Source organism: Melospiza melodia, chromosome 4 (assembly GCF_035770615.1).
Source record: "Melospiza melodia melodia isolate bMelMel2 chromosome 4, bMelMel2.pri, whole genome shotgun sequence".
Lineage (NCBI taxonomy): Eukaryota > Metazoa > Chordata > Aves > Passeriformes > Passerellidae > Melospiza > Melospiza melodia.
This window is the reverse complement of record NC_086197.1, coordinates 21531855-21551415: the sequence shown is the minus strand read 5'-3', so window position 1 is coordinate 21551415 and position 19561 is coordinate 21531855. Positions and strand designations below refer to the sequence as shown.

General features: G+C 52.4%; 1 protein-coding gene and 2 pseudogenes across 1 annotated transcript; all 3 read left to right on the top strand.

Moving 5' to 3' along the window:
• The first annotated feature begins 709 nt into the window (after positions 1-709).
• On the top strand, positions 710-3036 carry LOC134417990 (lactosylceramide 4-alpha-galactosyltransferase-like; annotated as a pseudogene).
• A 5998-nt stretch (positions 3037-9034) lies between these two features.
• Positions 9035-11264, top strand: LOC134417989 (lactosylceramide 4-alpha-galactosyltransferase-like; annotated as a pseudogene).
• A 6310-nt stretch (positions 11265-17574) lies between these two features.
• LOC134417988 (lactosylceramide 4-alpha-galactosyltransferase-like) lies at positions 17575-18893 on the top strand. The gene has a single exon (XM_063155843.1). It carries the CDS (start codon positions 17578-17580, stop codon positions 18709-18711), a length of 1134 nt encoding a protein of 377 aa, XP_063011913.1. The 5' UTR covers positions 17575-17577; the 3' UTR covers positions 18712-18893.
• The last annotated feature ends 668 nt before the right edge of the window (positions 18894-19561 follow it).

The following is a 19561-nucleotide window of genomic DNA, read 5'->3' as shown; positions in this document are numbered from 1 at the left end:
TGGGGAATGTAGAGGGGTCTGTATAAGGCAGGGTGGGCTGGCTTTGGCTGCCTGTAGCACTGGCAGCACATGCTGGCATTTCTGTGTGGGAGGAGAAAACTTTCTGGGAATCCAGAGCTCATCATTTGTGTATTGGCTGTGTCTCCTCTGTCCCACTGTGCCTGGTGCAGAGTGGTGGCTCCATGCTCTGACATTTGGATGCCTCCCAGTGTGGCTGACAAGTCCCTTCTGGCCACAGGGGAAGATGTGAGCCAGGCACAGTGATCAAGGAGCAATGACAAATGGGACCGTGCCACCTGGGTGCTCTGTCGTGTTGCCTGCCACTTTGGTTACAGCTGTTGGACTAAAGCTTTTCCCGTTTCCTGAACCTTCCTGTCCTGCAGGGTAGGGCTCTGGAGATGGAGCTCAGGGAGGCAGGAGAAATGATGGAATGCTTTAGGATGGAAGAGGTCTTTGACTGCCTGCGTCCAACCTCAAAACCCGCTCTGCCAAGTCCACCACTAAACCCAGTTCCTAAGTGCCACACCTACGTGTCTGTTAAATACCTCCAGGGACAGTGGCTCCACTGCTTTCTTGGGCAGTTTGTTCCACTGCCTGGGAACTCTTCCAGGGAGTAAAATTCTGAGTAATGTCCACTCTAACCTCCCTTGGACCCACTTGAGACCATTTCCATGGTCCTAAAAGCCACAGCCTGCCTCACAGCTTCTTCATGTGCTCTTGCCCGTTGACTTTGGGGCCCTGTGGTGGGCACAGGAGGTGCTGCTTCTGCTGTGCCTCGATTTCAGGAGAGGCAAGGGCAGCAATGATGATGCTAATGCTGAGGATGGAGCTAGACTGTCTTACCTGTTTGTTGCTGCCTTGTTAAAAATCTCTTCCACTCCAACCCTCCCTTTTGCCAGAAGAAGCAAGGAAGGTAAGGGCAGGAGAGCGGACGGAATGTCTGTCCACCAGCAGGATCCAGAGAGAGAACTGAGCAGGGCAGAGCCACTGTGACCTGTGCAGGGTTGGGAAGCAGCCTTGGAACTCCCTTTCCAAAGGCACATCTTGACCTTATTGTCTGCATCTGCCTCCTGAGCTGCCCTGCATCCATTCCTTTCCCACTCTCCATCCATCCTGCCAGGCTATGCTGCCATGGACAATGGGCCAGGCTCTCTGCAGGGGCAGCTGGTTGGTTTGCAAAGGCAGCAAGTGCCAGCTCAGCAACTGGAAGGATGAGACTTCTGTTTGGTTTGGGGGAAGGACACGTTGTGTGTCAGGAGAAAACAACTCCCCTTGTGATAACCAGCTGTCAGTGGGCAGCAATTCCACACAGTGTCTGTTGAGAGGGCTCCAGGAATGGTCACAAGGAACATTGCTATTTCCTCCTGCCAGGGCTTTGCGTACGAGTCTCATGTCTCGTGTTGTCAGTGACCTGAAGTTCTAGAGGGTGACAGATGGGTTCTCTAATGGTGTTCCCAGAGTTTGCTGTGCACTGCCATGAAGGTGGGACACACATGCTTGTGAAGGAAGGCTCATACTCTGCTGCCTCATCTGTCAGATTTTTCTCTTTTTTCCTTCCCTTCAGATCATGACGGCTGCCTCGGGAGAGCAGGCTTTGGCGGGAGAGAGAAAGCTCAGGATGCCCAGCTGCATCCTAAACCTGAGCAGGGTGGTGCTGAGCCACAAGCCCTTTGCCCTGTTTATAATCATCGTTGTGTTCGTATCCCTTGCCTACCACAAGCTGTACTGGGGCATCGGGGAGGACCCAAAGAGCAGTGTCCCCACCTCCAGTTTGTCTGCTGAGAGGAGCTGTGCTCACTATGTGCCTTCTGCCCTCAACATGGCTGGTGGGCCCTCTCCTTCCACAGGAAATGTGTTTTTTGTGGAGACCTCGGAGCAAACTGCCCCAAGTTACCTGTTCTCGTGCTCTGTGGAGTCAGCAGCCAGGACACACCCTGCATCAAGAGTCGTGGTGCTCATGAAAGGCTTGGCCAAAGAGAATGGCTCCTTGCCCAAGCACTGGGCTTTCTCCTTGCTCAGCTGCTTCCCCAACGTGGAAATCCTGCCCCTGGACTTGACAGAGCTCTTTTCTGGAACACCTCTGGCACAGTGGTTCCTGCAGCCTCAGCGGCAACAGGAACCTCATTTTTTACATGTCCTCTCTGATGCCTGCAGGATTGTCCTCATGTGGAAATTTGGTGGCATCTACCTGGATACAGACTTCATCGTGCTTAAGAACTTACAGAACCTCACTAATGCCCTTGGCATTCAGGGTGACAGTGTACTGAATGGAGCCTTTCTGTCCTTTGAGGCCAAGCACAAGTTCATAGAGATTTGCATGCAGGACTTTGTGCAGAATTACAATGGCTGGGTCTGGGGGCACCAAGGCCCAGAGCTCCTAACTCGTGTCTTCAAGAAGTGGTGCTCCATCAGGACTATCAAGAGCATGAGCTGCAAAGGTGTGAGTGCTCTTGCCCAAGAAGTTGTTTATCCTATTCCCTGGCAGAACTGGAAGAAGTTGTTTGAGACAGTGAGTGCCTTGGAGCTTCAGAAACTCCTTAAGAACACCTATGCAGTGCACATATGGAACAAACTGAGCCACGGGACCAAGTTAGAGATCCCCTCCCAGGCTCTGCTGGCTCAGCTCTATTCCCAGTTCTGCCCTGCCACCTACGCAAAGATGAAGCAGGACTCTGAAGAGTTGTCAAGGCGTGCAGTGTGACCTGGGGGCCCTTGGCTGCAGGGACATTTCCCCAGTCCTGTGGGAAACCGAGTGCCTTTGACCTTCCCCAGAGTGGCTTTCTACGCCCCAGAGCAGCTGTGTGACTGCTCTGTGGTTCTGTACCTGACATTGCTGATATCTGCCTCTGATCCCCTGTGTTTCAAATTTACAGCAGAACCTGACTGCAGCCTCTCTTGCTGTCCTATATGAGACCTGTTGCTGCAGGGAAGGTTGTACTCCTTCAGCAGCATCTCTCAGCTGGTCCATTCTTGGTGTTCCCCAGTGGCTCCTCCTCTGAATCCCAGCCTGAGCAGCCCCTTGTGATGTTTCCACAGCTGTAGGGATCATTGGCTTGCAATCTGTAGCATTTCTGACTTTGTGAATCACTGCCAGTCAGTGACAGAGTTCACAGACTGCTGGGGCTCAGATCAGAATTCCCTGGTTGGCAAAGATCCTTAACATGTGGGAAAATAGATGAAGTGCCTATGAAATTTGCTTTAAGAAGCAGATAACTGTTTCGATCTGTCTGTGACTCACTGCGAAGTTGTTCTAAACTTCTGTAGTGAGAGAAGTTCAAATTATGCTTCCTACAGTTTCTAAATCCACAGCAGTGGCATGACTTGTCTAGAACCCCTCAGGCAACAAAAGAGACAAAAGCAGATCTTTGAGGAGCAGAAATTATGAATATCCTTGGTCTGCTGAAGTAGCTCTTGTGGATACCAACATCTAAGCAGCCATTGTCACATTCTGAAGGGGTTCAGCATTTCTTGTTTCTGCAGTGCTGTGAGGAGGATAACAACCCTTTCATTGGAATATTGAACCCCATGTGGAAGTCCAGAGGTTGACATTTCCCTATCAACAGAAGGACCCAGTGCAGGGCTCCGAGCATCGTCTCCTGTTGCAGTGTGTTATAATAGCCTCTTTTAGACTTCTGGGCCCCTTCCCAGGTGTGCCTATACCTCTCTCCCTTCCCCCTTGCCCCCATGCTGAGTGAGTCCTGTCAATCAGGCTTAACATTCCAGCAAGGCGTCGTGTGGTTGGTCAAGTTCAAAGGATGCCCCTCAGGCCTGGGGGTCATTGGCCTGTCTAGGTGTCCCTCGTCCCTTGAGACCCTGCCCTTTCCACCTGGTTGGGCTCACCTGTCCCCTCCCCTTCCCCTGTCCCTGAGATTAAAAGGTAAATCGAGCCATGCGGTCGAGATTCTGTTGGAGCAGTTGGCTGCATTCAGACCTCTGTAACCATGGAATAAACCTCTGGATATAAACCCTCCAGCAGAATCCGTCTCCTTTTCCTCTTCACCATCGCCTGAAGCTTTCCTCCTGAAGTAAATGGAGTTCCTAACAAGACTGGACTTGTTCAGTGCCCAGCTGCAATCTCCAGCAAGCTAAAAGTATCTCTTGGGTGAGATAGCACCACAAATGCCGCCTTGGGCCCGGCAGCAAGGGTCAGACTGGCCCAGGCACAATCTAATGAGTAATATTGGGATTCATATTCCAATAGTCTCCAGACACAAAAATAAAAATTCTGAAGCACATGAAGGTTGGAAAAGACGTCCAAGATCAGGGAGTGCAACCTTCAATTCACTATCACCATACCCACAAACCTGTACCCCAAAGTGCCACGTGTTCTCATTTTTTGGAGTACTTCCAGGGATGCTGACTCCTCCACATCCCTGGGGAGCCTGTGGCACATGGTGCTAAAGGACTCTGAATTTATTCCTTGTGGCCAAGGTAACCTACTGTGGTGCACAGAGTGCTGCAGCCAGCTCTGGGATCCCAGCACAGGAAGGACAGGGTGCTGCTGGAGCCAGTGCACAGCAAGGACACAGCTGAGAGGGATGGAGCAGCTCTGCTGGGAGGAAAGGTTGAGGGAAGTGGGAATGTTCTGCCTGGAGCAGAGAAGGCTTTGGGGTCACCTAATCATGGCCCTCCACTGCCTGAAGGGAGCTTAAAGGAAAGATGCAAACTGACTCTTTGCAAAGGCCTGCAGTGACAGGACAAGGGGGCATGGCTTCACAGTGACAGAGAGCAGGTTTAGGTTGGATATAAGGGAGAAATTTTTCACTGTGCGGATGCTGAAACTCGGGTACAGGGTGCCCAGAGCAGCTGTGGCTGCCGCTGGGCCCCTGGAAGTGTCCAAGACCAGGTTGAATGGGGCTCCGATCAACCTGGGATAGTGGGAGGTGTCCGTGGCCATGGCAGGAGGGGTGGAACAAGATGATCTTTAGCGTCCTGTCCATTCCAGACCATTCTATTCATTTCCCCTCATCCTGTCCCTTGTTCCCTGGGAGCAGAGCCTGGCCCCCAGCTGGCTGCACCCTCCTGTCAGGGAGGTGTGAAGAGCAATACAGCTCCCCTGAGCCTCCTTTTCCTCCAGGTTAAACAACCCCAGCTCCCTCAGCCGCTCCTCATCAGACCTGTGCTCCAGCCCCTTGCCCAGCTCAGTTCCCCCCTCTGGACAGGCTCCGGCCCCTCAGTGTCCATCCTGCAGTGCCAGGCCCAGCACTGGACACAGCCCTTGGGGTGAGGCCTCCCCAGTGCCCACATGTGGCAGGGGCACAGTCACTGCCCTGCTCCTGCTGGCCACACCATTGCTGGCCCGGCCCAGCAGCCATTGGCCTTCTTGCACACCCGGGCACGCACTGTGGGCCGGCAGGCCCAGGCCCTTTCCTGCTGGGCTCTTCCCCAGCCTGGAGCTGCTGGGGCTTGTGACCCAGGGGCAGGACCTGGCACTTCAGATCTTGTTCAGCCTCAAGGACATGAAAGGGGACTGGCTCTGTCAGTGGGCCCTGGGGCACAGCACCAGTGACCCACGGCCAGCTGCATTAATTCCACTGCCACCCTCTGGTCCCAGCCATCCAAGCACTTCATTCCCAGCCAACAGGGAACCTGTTAAATCCATGGGCTGAGAGGACAATGCTCTCCAGGAGAGCGGTGTGGGAGCAGTGGTCAAAGGCTTTAGAAGGCCCCGGTACACAACATCCACAGCCTTTCCCCATCCATTGGCTGCTCATAGAAGGAGGTTGGGTCAGTCAAGCAGGACCTGCCTGAACTTGTGCTGGCTGGGCCTGACGCCCCAGTGGTGCAGCACACAGGGTGCCATTGCACTCCAGGTAATCTGGTCCATACCCTTCCCAGGCAACGAGGTCAGGCTGACAGGCCTCTGGTTCCCCAGGCGTCCTTCCAAGCCTTCTCCAAGAGGGATGTCACGTTGGACAACCTCCAGTCACCCAGGAGCTCTCCAGTTCACCGGGACTGCTGATAAACAATGGAGACTGGAGCATTGTGGGTTGCTTCACCAGCTCCCAGCAGAAGGATGGCATCTGCCTAGACTTGTGCATGTCTGGGCAGCACAGCAGCTCACTGACAACTTCCTCCTGCAGGGTGGGGACGTTGTTCAGCTCCCTGTTTCTGTCTTCTCCCTCATGGGGATGGATGTGTGGAGGCTAACTGGGCTTTTGGTTAAAGGCTGACGTCAAGAATGCATTGAGTGCCTCAGCCTTTTCCTCATCCCTGGAGGTTATGTTATGTTCCCAACCCAGCGTGCAATAAAGGATGGAGAATCTCCTTGGCCTCTTTTTGGTATGAATTAATTAATTAAAAGCATTTCTTTCCTAACTTTTATGCTGGTTGCCAGATTGACTTCTAGCTGAACTTTTACCTTTCTAGTTCTTCTCTCTGATTACCTTCCTGACATCCTTGTAGTCTTCCTGAGTTGCCTGACCCTTCTTCCAGAGCTGTTAAACTCTCTGTTCTTCCCTGAGCCCCAGTGGAAGCTTGATCTTCATCCAAGCCAGTCTGCCCTGAACCAGCTTCCAGCACATTGCAATTGGCTCCTTCTCTACCTCTATGGCCTCCTTCCTAAGGAACCTCCATCTTCCTGGGCTCCCTGGCCCCTCAGGACTGCCTCCCAAGGGATTCTTTCATCCCATGGTCCAAACAGACCAAAGCCTGTCCTCCACTAATCCAAGGCAGTTGTTTTGCTGTCCCCCTTCCTCTGTCTACCCTCCCTTCACCGAGAACTGAAATCAAATCGTGTCACGGTCACTGTACCCAAGATGGCCTCAGGCAACCTCACCTCCCCCCAGTGCTCCTCAGTTTGCAAACAGCAGATCCTCTGGGACACCTTCCCTGGTGGGCTCACCTGCCACCTGTGTCAGCAAGTTCTCTTCCACGTGCTCCAGGAACCTCCTGGAGTGTCTCCTGTCTGCTGGGTGGGATTCCAGCAGACCCCTGGTCAGTTGTAGATGCCAATGAGGTTGTAGGCAGTCGATGATGTGGGGTCATCCATCTCCCCCTAATGCAAATCCTCGCCCACCACTCAGCACTGATGGGACACACCTGGAGGGCTGGTTCAGGAATCCCAGGATGAGGGAGGCCCGTCTGTACTGGAGCAAATCTGGCAAAGGGCCACCAAGGTCAGAAGGGGCCTGGAGCACACATTGCATGAGGAGAGGCTGGGAGAGCTCTGCTGACTTGTCTTGGACTAGAGCAGGCTGGGCTGAGTGTTCAGGGTGTGAAACACCTGGCTGAAGGTGGGCGGGTGGGTGGGTGAAGGACACAAGCGAGACTCTCCTCTGTTCAATGCAGAGATGGCAGGAGACACAATGGGCACACCTTGAGGTGTGGCAAGTTAGAATGAAAGGAAGGCTGGTGAAACACTGGATCAGGGAGCCCAGAGTGGTTGTGGAGTCCCTGTGTTGGGATGAGAGTTGATGTGAGTCCATCCATGGTGCTGCCGTGCATGGAAGGATTTGGGGAGAGGAGAGAGGTCTGGGACACTACAGAGCAGTATTTGTTTCAGGCAGCTGAAGAGGAACTGCAGCAGACCCTGAATTTAGTGGCTCTACTGATAAAGGAGGGATTTTATTAATGTGCCTGCAAGTCTCATGCAGGGGAAGGTGAACCTCCCTTGATCACAGGGTCAAGGGGAGCTGTCACAGAATGAGGGACACCTGAATTTGGCCAAGTCCTTCCCTGAAGTCCCTGGCATATGAGAGTGCACTGCCTAATGACCGAGTAAAGCATTTGATGAAAAAAGTGTGTTTGCAAGGGGGCATGCTGTACTTGGGGCTTGGGGTGGGAGCAGGCAGCTCTGTGGAAGGCTCAGCTCAGTAATTGTGGCAGCCCCAGCAGCAGTGTGAGCACTGGGAAATTTTAGCAAAAGAGGAGAAAACAAATCAAGCCATTTTCCCAGCAGCCTAAAGCTCAAAATGTAGCAGCTGTGAGTTTTCACTTTCCTCCTTTTTCTTTAATTACTTTTTAACAAACTCTTTTGTTCTCAGTGCATCTGTGTGACCTTTGCTTCTGTTCCTGGTCCGATAAATGTTATTGCACCCTCCCTGGTTTTTTTGCCCCTGATGTTTGGACTCCATATGTCATCGTTCCTTTTCAGAAGACGGAGGTGGCAGACCATAGATTAGTAGTCATCTCTCAGATTTTTATTTCATAAATATCATTTCCTGCTCAAGAGGGAATTCTGTCGTATCTTGAAAGCAGGGACAGGTGAGTTTTGTGCCTTCTCTACAGCACGGGCTCTGTTCTTACCTAGTCTGTGCCTCTTTGCTTTCAACAGCCTAAAAAATTATTTACAGAGTTTAGCCAGCTGTCGTGTGGAGCGTGGGGAATGTAGAGGGGTCTGTATAAGGCAGGGTGGGCTGGCCTTGACTGCCTGTAGCACGGGCAGCACATGCTGGCATTTCTGTGTGGGAGGAGAAAACTTTCTGGGGATCCCGCGCTGAGCATTTGTGTATTGGCTGTGTCTCCTCTGTCCCACTGTGCCTGGTGCAGAGTGGTGGCTCCATGCTCTGACATTTGGATGCCTCCCAGTGTGGCTGACAAGTCCCTTCTGGCCACAGGGGAAGCTCCGTATGTGAGCCCGGCACAGTGATCAAGGAGCAATGACAAATGGGACCGTGCCACCTGGGTGCTCTGTCGTGTTGCCTGCCACTTTGGTTACAGCTGTTGGACTAAAGCTTTTCCCGTTTCCTGAACCTTCCTGTCCTGCAGGGTAGGGCTCTGGAGATGGAGCTCAGGGAGGCAGGAGAAATGATGGAATGCTTTAGGATGGAAGAGGTCTTTGACTGCCTGCGTCCAACCTCAAAACCCGCTCTGCCATAACACCACTAAACCCAGTTCCTAAGTGCCACACCTACGTGTCTGTTAAATACCTCCAGGGACAGTGGCTCCACTGCTTTCTTGGGCAGTTTGTTCCACTGCCTGGGAACTCTTCCAGGGAGTAAAATTCTGAGTAATGTCCACTCTAACCTCCCTTGGACCCACTTGAGACCATTTCCATGGTCCTAAAAGCCACAGCCTGCCTCACAGCTTCTTCATGTGCTCTTGCCCGTTGACTTTGGGGCCCTGTGGTGGGCACAGGAGGTGCTGCTTCTGCTGTGCCTCGATTTCAGGAGAGGAAAGGGCAGCAATGATGATGCTAATGCTGAGGATGGAGCTAGACTGTCTTACCTGTTTGTTGCTGCCTTGTTAAAAATCTCTTCCACTCCAACCCTCCCTTTTGCCAGAAGAAGCAAGGAAGGTAAGGGCAGGAGAGCGGAGGGAATGTCTGTCCACCAGCAGGATCCAGAGAGAGAACTGAGCAGAGCAGAGCCAGTGTGACCTGTGCAGGGTTGGGAAGCAGCCTTGGAACTCCCTTTCCAAAGGCACTTCTTGACCTTATTGTCTGCATCTGCCTCCTGAGCTGCCCTGCATCCATTCCTTTCCCACTCTCCATCCATCCTGCCAGGCTATGCTGCCATGGACAATGGGCCAGGCTCTCTGCAGGGGCAGCTGGTTGGTTTGCAAAGGCAGCAAGTGCCAGCTCAGCAACTGGAAGGATGAGACTTCTGTTTGGTTTGGGGGAAGGACACGTTGTGTGTCAGGAGAAAACAACTCCCCTTGTGATAACCAGCTGTCAGTGGGTAGCAATTCCACACAGTGTCTGTTGACAGGGCTCTAGGAATGGTCCCAAGGAACATTGCTATTTTCCCCTGCCACTGTCTCGTGTTGTCAGTGACCTGAAGTTCTAGAGGGTGACAGATGGGTTCTCTAATGGTGTTCCCAGAGTTTGCTGTGCACTGCCATGAAGGTGGGACACACATGCTTGTGAAGGAAGGCTCATACTCTGCTGCCTCATCTGTCAGATTTTTCTCTTTTTTCCTTCCCTTCAGATCATGACGGCTGCCTCGGGAGAGCAGGCTTTGGCGGGAGAGAGAAAGCTCAGGATGCCCAGCTGCATCCTAAACCTGAGCAGGGTGGTGCTGAGCCACAAGCCCTTTGCCCTGTTTATAATCATCGTTGTGTTCGTATCCCTTGCCTACCACAAGCTGTACTGGGGCATCGGGGAGGACCCAAAGAGCAGTGTCCCCACCTCCAGTTTGTCTGCTGAGAGGAGCTGTGCTCACTATGTGCCTTCTGCCCTCGACATGGCTGGTGGGCCCTCTCCTTCCACAGGAAATGTGTTTTTTGTGGAGACCTCGGAGCAAACTGCCCCAAGTTACCTGTTCTCGTGCTCTGTGGAGTCAGCAGCCAGGACACACCCTGCATCAAGAGTCGTGGTGCTCATGAAAGGCTTGGCCAAAGAGAATGGCTCCTTGCCCAAGCACTGGGCTTTCTCCTTGCTCAGCTGCTTCCCCAACGTGGAAATCCTGCCCCTGGACTTGACAGAGCTCTTTTCTGGAACACCTCTGGCACAGTGGTTCCTGCAGCCTCAGCGGCAACAGGAACCTCATTTTTTACATGTCCTCTCTGATGCCTGCAGGATTGTCCTCATGTGGAAATTTGGTGGCATCTACCTGGATACAGACTTCATCGTGCTTAAAAACTTACAGAACCTCACTAATGCCCTTGGCATTCAGTGCTACGATGAACTTAATGGAGCCTTTCTGTCCTTTGAGGCCAAGCACAAGTTCATAGAGATTTGCATGCAGGACTTTGTGCAGAATTACAAAGGCTGGGCCTGGGGGCACCAGGGCCCAGGGCTCGTAACTCGTGTCTTCAAGAAGTGGTGCTCCATCAGGACTATCAAGAGCATGAGCTGCAAAGGTGTGAGTGCTCTTGCCCAAGAAGTTGTTTATCCTATTCCCTGGCAGAACTGGAAGAAGTTGTTTGGGGCAGTGAGTGCCTTGGAGCTTCAGAAACTCCTTAAGAACACCTATGCAGTGCACATATGGAACAAACTGAGCCACGGGACCAAGTTAGAGATCCCCTCCCAGGCTCTGCTGGCTCAGCTCTATTCCCAGTTCTGCCCTGCCACCTACGCAAAGATGAAGCAGGACTCTGAAGAGTTGTCGAGGCGTGCAGTGTGACCTGGGGGCCCTTGGCTACAGGGACATTCCCCAGGCCTGAGGGAAACCGAGTGCCTTTGACCTTCCCCAGAGTGGCTTTCTACGCCCCAGAGCAGCTGTGTGACTGCTCTGTGGTTCTGTACCTGACATTGCTGATATCTGCCTCTGATCCCCTGTGTTTCAAAATTACAGCAGAACCTGACTGCAGCCTCTCTTGCTGTCCTATATGAGACCTGTTGCTGCAGGGAAGGTTGTACTCCTTCAGCAGCATCTCTTAGCTGGTCCATTCTTGGTGTTCTCCAATGGCTCCTCCTGTGAATCCCAGCCTGAGCAGCCCCTTGTGATGTTTCCACAGCTGTAGGGATCATTGGCTTGCAATCTGTAGCACTTTTGACTTTGTGAATCACTGCCAGTCAGTGACAGAGGTCACAGACTGCTGGGGCTCAGACCAGAATTCCCTGGTTTGCAAAGATCCTTAACATGTGGGAAAATAGATGAAGTGCCTATGAAATTTGCTTTAAGAAGGAGATAATTGTTTCGATCTGTCTGTGACTCACTGAGAAGTTTTTCTAAACTTCTGAAGTGAGAAAAGTTCAAATTATGCTTCCTACAGTTTCTAAATCCACAGCAGTAGCATGACTTGTCTGGAACCCCTCAGGAAACAAAAGCGACAAAAGCAGATCTTTGAGGAGCAGAAATTATGAATATCCTTGGTCTGCTGAAGTAGCTCTTGTGGATACCAACATCTAAGCAGCCATTGTCACATCCTGAAGGGGCTCAGCATTTCTTGTTTCTGCAGTGCTGTGAGGAGGATTACATCCCTTTCATTGGAATACTGAGCCCCATGTGGAAGTCCAGAGGATGACATTTCCCCATCAACAGAAGGACCCAGTGCAGAGCTCCGAGCATCATCTCCAGGGACAAAAATATAAACTGTGAAGCACATGACGGTTGGAAAAACCTCCAAGATCAGGGAGTGCAACCTTCAATTCACTATCACCATCCCCCCAAACCTGTACCCCAAAGTTCCATGTGTTCTCATTTTTTGGAGCACTTCCAGGGATGGTGACTCCAACACTTCTCTGGGGAGCCTGTGGCACATGGTGCTTAAGCACTCTAAATTTTTTCCTCGTTGCCAAGGTGAACCTACTGTGGTGCACAGAGTGCTGCAGTAAGCTCTGGGATCCCAGCACAGGAAGGACAGGATGCTGCTGGAGCCAGTGCACAGCAGGGACACCGAGGAGATCAGAGGGATGGAGCAGCTCTGCTGGGAGGAAAGGCTGAGGGAAGTGGGAATGTTCTGCCTGGAGCAGAGAAGGCTTTGGGGTGACCTAATCATGGCCCTCCACTGCCTGAAGGGAGCTTAAAGGAAAGATGCAGACTGACTCTTTGCAAAGGCCTGCAGTGACAGGACAAGGGGGCATGGCTTCACAGTGACAGAGAGCAGGTTTAGGTTGGATATAAGGGAGAAATTTTTCACTGTGCGGATGCTGAAACTCGGGTACAGGGTGCCCAGAGCAGCTGTGGCTTCCCCTGCGTCCCTGGAAGTGTCCAAGACCAGGTTGAATGGGGCTCCGATCAACCTGCGATAGTGGGAGGTGTCCGTGGCCATGGCAGGAGGGGTGGAACAAGATGATCTTTAGCGTCCTGTCCATTCCAGACCATTCTATTCATTTCCCCTCATCCTGTCCCTTGTTCCCTGGGAGCAGAGCCTGGCCCCCAACTGGCTGCACTCTCCTGTCAGGGAGGTGTGGAGAGCAATACAGCTCCCCTGAGCCTCCTTTTCCTCCAGGTTAAACACCCCCAGCTCCCTCAGCCAGTCCTCATAAGACCTGTGCTCCAGCCCCTTGCCCAGCTCCGTTCCCCCCTCTGGACACGCTCCGGCCCCTCAGTGTCCATCCTGCAGTGCCAGGCCCAGCACTGGACACAGCCCTTGGGGTGAGGCCTCCCCAGTGCCCACATGTGGCAGGGGCACAGTCACTGCCCTGCTCCTGCTGGCCACACCATTGCTGGCCCGGCCCAGCAGCCATTGGCCTTCTTGCACACCCGGGCACGCACTGTGGGCCAGCAGGCCCAGGCCCTTTCCTGCTGGGCTCTTCCCCAGCCTGGAGCTGCTGGGGCTTGTGACCCAGGGGCAGGACCTGGCACTTCAGATCTTGTTCAGCCTCAAGGACATGAAAGGGGACTGGCTCTGACAGTGGGCCCTGGGGCACAGCACCAGTGACCCACGGCCAGCTGCATTAATTCCACTGCCACCCTCTGGTCCCAGCCATCCAAGCACTTCATTCCCAGCCAACAGGGAACCTGTTAAATCCATGGGCTGAGAGGACAATGCTCTCCAGGAGAGTGCTGTGGGAGCAGTGGTCAAAGGCTTTAGAAGGCCCCGGTACACAACATCCACAGCCTTTCCCCATCCATTGGCTGCTCATAGAAGGAGGTTGGGTCAGTCAAGCAGGACCTGCCTGAACTTGTGCTGGCTGGGCCTGATGCCCCAGTGGTGCAGCACACAGGGTGCCATTGCACTCCAGGTAATCTGGTCCATACCCTTCCCAGGCAACGAGGTCAGGCTGACAGGCCTCTGGTTCCCCCAGGCGTCCTTCCAAGCCTTCTCCAAGAGGGATGTCACATTGGACAACCTCCAGTCACCCAGGAGCTCTCCAGTTCACCGGGACTGCTGATAAACAATGGAGACTGGAGCATTGTGGGCTGCTTCACCAGCTCCAAGCAGAAGGATGGCATCTGCCTAGACTTGTGCATGTCTGGGCAGCACAGCAGCTCACTGACAACTTCCTCCTGCAGGGTGGGGACGTTGTTCAGCTCCCTGTTTCTGTCTTCTCCCTCATGGGGATGGATGTGTGGAGGCTAACTGGGCTTTTGGTTAAAGGCTGACGTCAAGAATGCATTGAGTGCCTCAGCCTTTTCCTCATCCCTGGAGGTTATGTTATGTTCCCAACCCAGCGTGCAATAAAGGATGGAGAATCTCCTTGGCCTCTTTTTGGTATTAATGCATTTGGAAAAGCATTTCTTTCTTAACTTTTTTGCTGGTAGCCAGAATGACTTCTAGCTGAACTTTTACCTTTCTAGTTCTTCTCTCTGATTACCTTCCTGACATCCTTGTAATCTTCCTGAGTTGCCTGACCCTTCTTCCAGAGCTGTTAAACTCTCTGTTCTTCCCTGAGCCCCAGTGGTAGCTTGCTGTTCAACCAAGCCAGTCTTCCCTGAACCAGCTTCCAGCACATTGCAATTGGCTCCTTCTCTACCTCTATGACCTCCTTCCTGAGGAACCTCCATCTTCCTGGGCTCCCTGGCCCCTCAGGACTGCCTCCCAAGGGATTCTTTCATCCCATGGTCCAAACAGACCAAAGCCTGTCCTCCACTAATCCAAGGCAGTTGTTTTGCTGTCCCCCTTGCTCCTTCTTCGCTCCCTTCACCGAGAACTGAAATCAAATCGTGTCATGGTCACTGTACCCAAGATGGCCTCAGGCACCCTCACCTCCCCCCAGTGCTCTTCAGTTTGCAAACAGCAGATCCTCTGGGACACCTTCCCTGGTGGGCTCACCTGCCACCTGTGTCAGCAAGTTCTCTTCCACGTGCTCCAGGAACCTCCTGGAGTGTCTCCTGTCTGCTGGGTGGGATTCCAGCAGACCCCTGGTCAGTTGTAGATGCCACTGAGGTTGTAGGCAGTCGATGATGTGGGGTCATCCATCTCCCCCTAATGCAAATCCTTGCCCACCACTCAGCACTGGTGGGACACATCTGGAGGGCTGGTTCAGGAATCCCAGGATGAGGGAGGCCCGTCCGTACTGGAGCAAATCTGGCAAAGGCCCACCAAGGCGAGAAGGGGCCTGGAGCACACATTGCATGAGGAGAGGCTGGGAGAGCTCTGCTGACTTGTCTTGGATTAGAGCAGGCTGGGCTGAGTGTTCAGGGTGTGAAACACCTGGCTGAAGGTGGGCAGGTGGGTGGGTGAAGGACACAAGTGAGACTCTCCTCTGTTCAATGCAGAGATGGCAGGAGACACAATGGGCACACCTTGTGGTGTGGCACGTTAGAATGAAAGGAAGGCTGGTGAAACACTGGATCAGGTAGCCCAGAGTGGTTGTGGAGTCCCTGTGTTGGGATGAGAGTTGTTGTGAGTCCATCCATGGTGCTGCCGTGCATGGAAGGATTTGGGGAGAGGAGAGAGGTCTGGGACACTACAGAGCAGTATTTGTTTCAGGCAGCTGAGGAGGAACTGCAGCAGACCCTGAATTTAGTGGCTGTACTGATAAAGAAGGGATTTTATTAATGTGCCAGAAAGTCTCATGCAAGGGAAGGTGAGCCTGCCTTGGTCACAGAGTTAAGGAGGAGCTGTCACAGAATGAGGGACACCTGAATTTGTCCAAATCCTTCCCTGAAGTCCCTGCCATATGAGGGAACACATCTTAATGAACAAGTAAAGCATTTGATGAAAAGAGTGTGTTTGCAAGGGGGCATGCTGTACTTGGGGCTTGGGGTGGGAGCAGGCAGCTCTGTGGAAGGCTCAGCTCAGTAATTGTGGCAGCCCCAGCAGCAGCGTGAGCACTGAGAAATTTTAGCAAAGGATGAGAATACAAATGAAGCCATTTTCTCAGCAATCTAAAGCTCAAAGTGCAGCAATATTGGGTTTTCAATTTCCTCCTTTTTCTTTGATTACTTTTTAACTAACTCTTTTGTTCTCAGTGCATCTGTGTGACCTTTGCTTCTGTTCCTGGTCCCATAAATGTTATTGCACCCTTTCGCTTTTTTTTTTCCCTTAAGTTTGGACTCCATATGTCATCGTACCTTTTCAGAAGAAGGAGGTGGCAGACCATAGATTAGTAGTCATCTCTCAGATTTTTATTTCAAAAATATCATTTCCTGTTGAAGAGGGAATTCTGTGGCATCCATGAAAGCAGGGACAGGTGAGTTTTGTGCCTTCTCTACAGCACAGGCACTGTTCTAACGTGGTCTGTGCCTCTTTGCTTTAAACAGCCTAAAAAATTATTTACAGAGTTAAGCCAGCTGTCGTGTGGAGCGTGGGGAATGTAGAGGGGTCTGTATAAGGCAGGGTGGGCTGGCTTTGACTGCCTGTAGCACAGACAGCACATGCTGTCATTTCTGTGCAGGAGGAGAAAACTTTTTGGGGATCCAGAGCTCATCATTTGTGTCTCCTCTGTCCCACTGTGCCTGGTGCAGAGTGGTGGCTCCATGCTCTGACATTTGGATGCCTCCCAGTGTGGCTGACAAATCCCTTCTGGCCACAGGGGAAGCTCCGTATGTGAGCCCGGCACAGTGATCAAGGAGCAATGACAAATGGGACCGTGCCACCTGGGTGCTCTGTCGTGTTCCCTGCCACTTTGGTTACAGCTGTTGGACTAAAGCTTTTCCCGGTTCCTGAACCTTTCTGTCCTGCAGGGTAGGCCTCTGGAGATGGAGCTCAGGGAGGCAGGAGAAATGATGGAATGCTTTAGGGTGGAAGAGATCTTCGACTGCCTGCGTCCAACCTCAAAACCCGCTCTGCCATAACACCACTAAACCCAGTTCCTAAGTGCCACACCTATGTGTCTGTTAAATACCTCCAGGGACAGTGGCTCCACTGCTTTCTTGGGCAGCTTGTGCCAATGCCTGGGAACTCTTCCAGGGAGTAAAATTCTGAGTAATGTCCACTCTAACCTCCCTTGGACCCACTTGAGACCATTTCCAATGGTCCTAAAAGCCACAGCCTTCCTCACAGCTTCTTCATGTGCTCTTGACTTTGGGGCCCTGTGGTGGGCACAGGAGGTGCTGCTTCTGCTGTGCCTTGATTTCAGGAGAGGCAAGGGCAGCAATGATGATGCTAATGCTGAGGATGGAGCTAGACTGTCTTACCTGTTTGTTGCTGCCTTGTTAAAAATCTCTTCCACTCCAACCCTCCCTTTTGCCAGAAGAAGCAAGGAAGGTAAGGGCAGGAGAGAGGAGGGAATGTCTGTCCACCAGCAGGATCCAGAGAGAGAACTGAGCAGAGCAGAGCCAGTGTGACCTGTGCAGGGTTGGGAAGCAGCCTTGGAACTCCCTTTCCAAAGGCACTTCTTGACCTTATTGTCTACATCTGCCGCCTGAGTTGCCCTGCATCCATTCCTTTCCCACTCTCCATCCATCCTGCCAGGCTATGCTGCCATGGACAATGGGCCAGGCTCTCTGCAGGGGCAGCTGGTTGGTTTGCAAAGGCAGCAAGTGCCAGCTCAGCAACTGGAAGGATGAGACTTCTGTTTGGTTTGGGGGAAGGACACGTTGTGTGTCAGGAGAAAACAACTCCCCTTGTGATAACCAGCTGTCAGTGGGCAGCAATTCCACACAGTGTCTGTTGAGAGGGCTCCAGGAATGGTCACAAGGAACATTGCTATTTCCTCCTGCCAGGGCTTTGCGTACGAGTCTCATGTCTCGTGTTGACAGTGACCTGAAGTTCTAGAGGGTGACAGATGAGTTCTCTAATGGTGTTCCCAGAGTTTGCTGTGCACTGCCATGAAGGTGAGACACACATGCTTGTGAAGGAAGGCTCATACTCTGCTGCCTCATCTGTCAGGTTTTTCTCTTTTTTCCTTCCCTTCAGATCATGACGGCTGCCTCGGGAGAGCAGGCTCTGGCTGGAGAGAGAAAGCTCAGGATGCCCAGCTGCATCCTAAACCTGAGCAGGGTGGTGCTGAGCCACAAGCCCTGTGCCCTTTTTACCCTCATCTTTGTGTTCGTATCCCTTGCCTACCACAAGCTGTACTGGGGCATCGGGGAGGACCCAAAGAGCAGCGTCCCCACCTCCAGTTTGTCTGCTGAGATGAGCTGTGCTCACTATGTGCCTTCTGCCCTCAACATGGCTGGTGGGCCCTCTCCTTCCACAGGAAATGTGTTTTTTGTGGAGACCTCGGAGCAAACTGCCCCAAGTTACCTGTTCTCGTGCTCTGTGGAGTCAGCAGCCAGGACACACCCTGCATCAAGAGTCGTGGTGCTCATGAAAGGCTTGGCCAAAGAGAATGGCTCCTTGCCCAAGCACTGGGCTTTCTCCTTGCTCAGCTGCTTCCCCAACGTGGAAATCCTGCCCCTGGACTTGACAGAGCTCTTTTCTGGAACACCTCTGGCACAGTGGTTCCTGCAGCCTCAGCGGCAACAGGAGCCTCATTTTGTAGCTGTACTCTCTGATGCCTGCAGGATTGTCCTCATGTGGAAATTTGGTGGCATCTACCTGGATACAGACTTCATTGTGCTTAAAAACTTACAGAACCTCACTAATGCCCTTGGCATTCAGTGCTACGATGAACTTAATGGAGCCTTTCTGTCCTTTGAGGCCAAGCACAAGTTCATAGAGATTTGCATGCAGGACTTTGTGCAGAATTACAAAGGCTGGGCCTGGGGGCACCAGGGCCCAGGGCTCGTAACTCGTGTCTTCAAGAAGTGGTGCTCCATCAGGACTATCAAGAGCATGAGCTGCAAAGGTGTGAGTGCTCTTGCCCAAGAAGTTGTTTATCCTATTCCCTGGCAGAACTGGAAGAAGTTGTTTGGGGCAGTGAGTGCCTTGGAGCTTCAGAAACTCCTTAAGAACACCTATGCAGTGCACATATGGAACAAACTGAGCCACGGGACCAAGTTAGAGATCCCCTCCCAGGCTCTGCTGGCTCAGCTCTATTCCCAGTTCTGCCCTGCCACCTACGCAAAGATGAAGCAGGACTCTGAAGAGTTGTCGAGGCGTGCAGTGTGACCTGGGGGCCCTTGGCTACAGGGACATTCCCCAGGCCTGAGGGAAACCGAGTGCCTTTGACCTTCCCCAGAGTGGCTTTCTACGCCCCAGAGCAGCTGTGTGACTGCTCTGTGGTTCTGTACCTGACATTGCTGATATCTGCCTCTGATCCCCTGTGTTTCAAAATTACAGCAGAACCTGACTGCAGCCTCTCTTGCTGTCCTATATGAGACCTGTTGCTGCAGGGAAGGTTGTACTCCTTCAGCAGCATCTCTTAGCTGGTCCATTCTTGGTGTTCTCCAATGGCTCCTCCTGTGAATCCCAGCCTGAGCAGCCCCTTGTGATGTTTCCACAGCTGTAGGGATCATTGGCTTGCAATCTGTAGCACTTTTGACTTTGTGAATCACTGCCAGTCAGTGACAGAGGTCACAGACTGCTGGGGCTCAGACCAGAATTCCCTGGTTTGCAAAGATCCTTAACATGTGGGAAAATAGATGAAGTGCCTATGAAATTTGCTTTAAGAAGGAGATAATTGTTTCGATCTGTCTGTGACTCACTGAGAAGTTTTTCTAAACTTCTGAAGTGAGAAAAGTTCAAATTATGCTTCCTACAGTTTCTAAATCCACAGCAGTAGCATGACTTGTCTGGAACCCCTCAGGAGACAAAAGCGACAAAAGCAGATCTTTGAGGAGCAGAAATTATGAATATCCTTGGTCTGCTGAAGTAGCTCTTGTGGATACCAACATCTAAGCAGCCATTGTCACATCCTGAAGGGGCTCAGCATTTCTTGTTTCTGCAGTGCTGTGAGGAGGATTACATCCCTTTCATTGGAATACTGAGCCCCATGTGGAAGTCCAGAGGATGACATTTC

Coding starts and splice junctions, on each gene's coding strand:
- LOC134417988 (XM_063155843.1), top strand. CDS start 17,578: ATGACGGCTGCCTCGGGAGAGCAGGCTCTGGCTGGAGAGAGAAAGCTC.